This window comes from Mustelus asterias, chromosome 14, assembly GCF_964213995.1.
Source record: "Mustelus asterias chromosome 14, sMusAst1.hap1.1, whole genome shotgun sequence".
Lineage (NCBI taxonomy): Eukaryota > Metazoa > Chordata > Chondrichthyes > Carcharhiniformes > Triakidae > Mustelus > Mustelus asterias.
This window is the reverse complement of record NC_135814.1, coordinates 101,463,975-101,469,974: the sequence shown is the minus strand read 5'-3', so window position 1 is coordinate 101,469,974 and position 6,000 is coordinate 101,463,975. Positions and strand designations below refer to the sequence as shown.

The window sequence follows — 6,000 nt, the reverse complement described above, 5'->3', positions numbered from 1 at the left end:
ATGGTGGGGGGAGGTTGCTCCATTGCTTGTGGGTGGCGGGGGGCGGGGCTGTGGGGGGAGGTCCTCTGTGTCCCTGGGAGGCAAATTTAATTTTTTGCGTCGATCGAGGAACCCTTCAAAGGGGGTGCCCCAATCTCTGTGGAACAGGCCTTGCCACCACTACCAGGCCCCACTTCCGCCTGGGGTTAACGACATCCCCACATCCTCTGCTCACTGCGTGCCAGAAAACATGGAGAGAAAACTCGCCTGTGCCTCTGGGGAGATACACGCCATTTTTCAGTCTGAAACCGACAGCCCAGGCAAATTTTAGGGAAATCCCACCTCTTTGTTCTGTTTCCGTTCACTGAATATTGAGATGGGAGAAAAGCAAGAAATTTACAGCATGTTTCTTCATTCAGGAGACAGAGTTCACCCACTTCTATTATCTTTCGTTCAAAAAAATTAGCTTTAGTTTAATAACAGACAAAATATTTTTTTTACCAATAGTTTACAACAGATAAGAATTTCTTAATTAAAGCTTGCAATGGTTCATTCAACAATAAAATAATTACATTCTCAAAACTCCTGGCTACCATTTTAATACTATCTGTTACAAATCTCTCTGTGATATCTCCAAACCTCTCGACTCATTATTACAAAGTGTTAAGCAAGGTTTCAACGTTTCTGTTGCCCAACAAGTTACTGAGGCCTCCCAGCGTGCGTCTTTGAGGCAAAATGTTTCATTTCCACATCAGTCAGAGTTTATCCAGCGCTGGTAAATATCGGAGATGTAGGTTGGCTCTTGACAATGGAGTCTCCTTCTCCGATAATATCCCCAGAGATACCACTGGAGTGCTGACTGAATCATAGAATCTTACAGTGCAGAAGGAGGCCATTCAGCCCATCGAGTCTGCACCAACCACAGTCCCACCCAAGTCCTATCCCTACAACCCCATGCATTTACCCCAGCTAGTCCCCCTGGCACTAAGGGAGAATTTAACATGGCCAATCCACCTAACCCACACATCTTTCGGACTGCGGAAAGAAACCGGAGCACCCGGAGGAAACCCACGCAGACATGGGGAGAATGTGCAAACTCCACACAGACAGGAGCACCAGTAAAGTCTCTTACTTCCTTTATCCTTTTAACGTATTCAAATCACCAATGTTGCCGGGAACTAAGGGATCATTGCCATGTCTCCACTACTGGTCAGAGTTAAAATTGCCCAGGGAGAAATTGCATAAATTTCTATTTTAACCCACTTAGAATCATAGAAATCATAGAAACCCTACAGTACAGAAAGAGGCCATTCGGCTCATCAAGTCTGCACCGACCACAGTGCAGATTCAAGAATTCAATTTCAGTGCTTCCCTGCATCACTCTGGGGCAGGGAGAAGGTGTGGTGGTCCACTGGTACTGTCACTGGACTAACAATCCAGAGACCCTCTGGGGACCCGGGTTTGAATCCCACCTTGGTAGATGGTGAAATTTGAAGCCAATAAAAATAATCTGGAATTAAGACCAGAATTTTACTGGCTCCAATTCCGGGGCGGGCGAGTCTCGCAGAACGGAGATGTCCGTTGGCCTTGGGCAGGATTTTACAATCTCACCCGAGCGAAGCTGTAAAATCTCGCCCAAAAAGCCTAATGATGACCACGAAACCATTGTCAGAACAACCCATCTGGTGCACTAATGTCCCTATGGGGTTGAGGTGGCACGGTGGCACAGTGGTTAGCACTGCTGCCTCACAGCGCCAGGGACCCGGGTTCAATTCCGGCTTCGGGTCACTGTCTGTGTGGAGTTTGTACGTTCTCACCCGGAGGAAACCCACGCAGATACGGGGAGAACGTGCAGACTCCACACAGACAGTGACCCAAGCCGGGATTCGAACCTGGGTCCCTGGCGCTGTGAGGCAGCAGTGCTAACCACTGTGCCGTCCTGCAGTGAAGGTGAGGGGATGGAGCTTGCCTTCAGGGAGGGACTGTGAACTCTGTACAACAGTTATTCAGAGAAGTTTTACACAGAATCTTAACACTCAGGACACACATGCTTCTGTACAAAAGTGCAATTGTAAACTTCACAATGGAGGGCATAAACTATTACATCTAATTTCTCCTGCACCGCGGAATACTGCACAGATTAAATCCGGAGAACAACTGGCTAAATCCTGAGGTCTCTCCTCACATACTCAGTGTAACAGCTAAGCCTTTGGACCTCCAATGGCCCGAAAACATTCAGAGACCCCGGCTGGAGTTTTACCGGCATGCCCGCCTCAGAATCGGGGCGGGCGAGGCTCGCAGGATGGCATTCTCCGCTGGCCTCGGGCGGGATCTTACGATGCCTTGGGCGGGCGAGGCGGTAAGATTCCAGCTCACGGAAGGGCTTGATCTGAGTGTCACACACCTCCGCATTCTCTTTACAACACAGGAGTACCAAGATGAAGCTACGGTTAAGCTCAGCACCAATGGAAGCAGTTTTTCTGTGACACTGACCACCTGAAAGGCACACATTAATCTTACAAACGAACCGGGCAACAGTAACAAAAAGTTAAATGAAATGGCTACAGCTTGGGTGGGGATGCAACTGAAAATATGTAACGTGGGAACTGGGAGAGCTGGTGCTTTGATGTGGATGTTGCTATCAAAAGTGCCAGACCGGGTGCTTTATAATTGAACCAAAGTACTCGTAATAGTCATCTTCAAGACTAATACCACTTACTGGAGGACCTTGATCAACCAGAACTATCTCTTCATTACCTCACCCAGGACATATTTATTTACCTCTGGCGCCTATTGATAAAATCAATTGTGATTTGGAATAATCCCAGAGTAAGCTCTTTGGTCACTCACTGGTGAGGGAATATGGGTCATAAATGGGGTAGGGGGTAAATGCAATTGCCAGAGAAGGGATGCACAGGGCTGCAGACATTTGCTCCTTAAACGATTTGCTAATACGGATGTATTCTTTTCCCAACAGTACAGAACGAATCCCACCTTATCTTCTTTGACAAAACGGCCGTTGGGAAAATGGCAAAGCCGTCACAAAAAAACGGAATGGGTTAAGAACAGGTTTGGAGTCAATTACTTTGACACTGGGCCCTGGCAGCTTGACCGGGAGACGGGAGGGTGCCACTGGCACTTTGACACTGGGTACCCGAGTGCTGGCACCACCACCTTCGCGCTCACACGAAGGGTCACCAAGACTGGAAACGTTGGCCGGAATTCCCTCATCCCACTCGCCACTGGAATCTTAGCGGGGGCGGGTTGCGGAGAATGTGAAACGCCATTGACGGTGGGGCGGGAACTTCCGGCTTTTAGACCAGCGAGGCTGGAGAATCCCACCCTTTGGCTCTATCCTCGCCCCACAGACGCTGCCAGACCTGCTGAGATTTTCCAGCATTTTCTGCTTTTGTTTCGGATTCCAGCATCCGCAGTCTTTCACTTTTATACTGGCAACACCAGCTGGGTACTAAAGAAGTCACTTTGCAAACACGCCCGGTCCTGTTGGTCTGGTTTCGACACAGGCATTGTTATTTGCCATTCTCAACTCCGGGCAAAACTTCCCATCGGAATTGAATATTTATTTTATTGGCTTCAACACCCCTCCAATTTTATTTTGAGATCAGATCTCCTCCCGGTAGCCTGTCACTGCAGGAGACTGTATAATGAACCTGCCCTCAGACCTTTGGAAGAATCATTTCCTTTTTAACGTGGGCTGATACTGAGTGGGTAGGAGGAAAGGTGGTTTCTGGCATGGCACGGTGGCACAGTGGTTAGCACTGCTGCCTCACAGCGCCAGGGACCCGGGTTCGATTCCCGGCTTGGGTCACTGTCTGTGCGGAGTCTGCACATTCTCCCCGTGTCTGCGTGGGTTTCCTCCGGGTGCTCCGGTTTCCTCCCACACTCCAAAAGACGTGCTGGTTAGGGTGCTTTGCCCCCAACTGGCACCGGACTGTAGCGACCAGGCGGAATTTCACAGTGACTTCATTGCAGTGTTAATGTAAACCTTACTTGTGACACTAATAAATAAGCTTGACTTTAAACTGGTTGAGAAGAGTCCAAGGAAGAATCGGGGGGGGTAGAGTTTGAGGATTGAAGCGTCACAACACTGACCCCCCCCACCCTCTCTGTATGTACCCCCGTACACCCCCTCCCCATGTTGCTTCTTCCGGTAATGTATCAAGTAAAAGCGAAAGACCTTCATTGTGGATAAAAAAATACAGAAAATAAGCATTAACGTTAGTCCTTGAAAAACACAGGCTTGCTCGATGCAAAACAGTCTGAATGGCCACAAGCTCCCTTCCATCCAAGTCTTCATTCTCCATCGAAGTTGGGGTTCATCACGGTGGTGGTTGCTTTCTTAAACAGTGGATTGTCAGCCTGGCGGAGACAAATAGCACAGGGAAGCAATCAGAACATTTCGCATTGAAGAGCACACAGAATGACATCGTGTAGAAGCGGGGCGGCACAGTGGCACAGTGGTTAGCACTGCTGACTCACAGCGCCAGGGACCCGGGTTCGATTCCCAGCTCGGGTCACTGTCTGCATGGAGTTTGCACATTCTCCCCGTGCCTGCGTGGGTTTCCTTCGGGTGCTCCGGTTTCCTCCCACAGTCTGAAAGACGTGCTGGTTAGGTGCATTGACCTGAACAGGCGCCAGAGTGTGGTGACTAGGGGAATTTCACAGTAACTTCATTGCAGTGTTAATGTAAGCGGACTTGTGACTAATAAATAAACTTGACTTGAGAAGGGGATTCCAAGTTAGCTCAGAGGGTAACAGAGTTAGAACAAAGAACAAAGAAAATTACAGCACAGGAACAGGCCCTTTGGCCCTCCAAGCCTGCACCGACCATACTCCCCGACTGAACTAAAACCCCCTACCCTTCCGGGGATCATATCCCTCTATTCCCATCCTATTCAAGTATTTGTCAAGACACCCCTTAAAAGTCACTACCGTATCCGCTTCCACTACCTCCCCCGGCAACGAGTTCCAGAGAAAAAGCTTCTGACTATCCACTCTGTCCATGCCTCTCATAATCTTGTAGACTTCTATCAGGTCGCCCCTCAATCTCCGTCGTTCTAGTGAGAACAAACCAAGTTTCTCCAACCTCTCCATGGGGAGGGAAGAGTTAAAATGATTATTACTCAACATTGGATGTCAACAGTTTTTAATCAGATGTGAATGCGTTTAATTGAAGTGAAATTATATATTATGACTCTGTTTGTGAAGTATTTTTATTCAAACGAGAAAGCATCTTTTCAATAATATGTATTAACTAAAATTTAACCTGTCCGTGCCACTCACTAAAAATGCTAACACGACAAATATTCCAAGCATTTAGTTAAAGATTGCAGAAGTGGCAGTTAGGGAATTTGAATGTTCTTGGTCTGCTTAATACTAACATGATATTTCAACATAAGAACAAATGATGCAACATTGAATTTGGAACATAATTTGGAGAAGGTCGTCAAGAAGGCATACGGCATGCTTGCCTTCATCGGCCGGGGTATTGAGTTTAAAAATTGGCAAGTCATGTTGCAGCTTTATAGAACCTTAGTTAGGCCGCACTTGGAATATAGTGTTCAATTCTGGTCGCCACACTACCAGAAGGATGTGGAGGCTTTGGAGAGGGTACAGAAAAGATTTACCAGGATGTTGCCTGGTATGGAGGGCATTAGCTATGAGGAGAGGTTGGAGAAACTTGGGTTGTTTTCACTGGAACGACAGAGGTTGAGGGGTGACTTGATAGAAAATTGTGAGGACATGGACAGAGTGGATACTCAGAAGCTTTTTCCCAGGGTGGAAGAGTCAATTACTAGGGGACACAGGTTTAAGGTGCGAGGGGCAAGGTTTAAAGGAGATGTACGAGGCAAGGTTTTTACACAGAGGGTGGTGGGTGCCTGGAACTGGTTGCCGGGGGAGCTAGTGGAAGCAGATACAATAGTGACTTTGAAGGGGCGTCTTGACAAATACATGAATCGGACGGGAATAGAGGGATATGGTCCCCGGAAGGGTAGGGGG

The 6,000-nt window shown here is 47.9% G+C and overlaps 1 protein-coding gene across 2 annotated transcripts in view; it reads right to left on the bottom strand.

Moving 5' to 3' along the window:
• Positions 1-427: 427 nt before the first annotated feature.
• The window catches only part of LOC144503905 (integrin beta-2-like), a 76,398-nt gene continuing 70,825 nt past the window's right edge, over positions 428-6,000 (bottom strand). For both annotated transcript variants that reach the window (XM_078228964.1, XM_078228965.1), the window contains exon 16: positions 428-4,359. In XM_078228964.1, the coding sequence (XP_078085090.1) occupies positions 4,294-4,359 (66 nt within the window). In that variant the 3' untranslated portion in view covers positions 428-4,293. The remainder of the gene's footprint in view (positions 4,360-6,000) is intronic.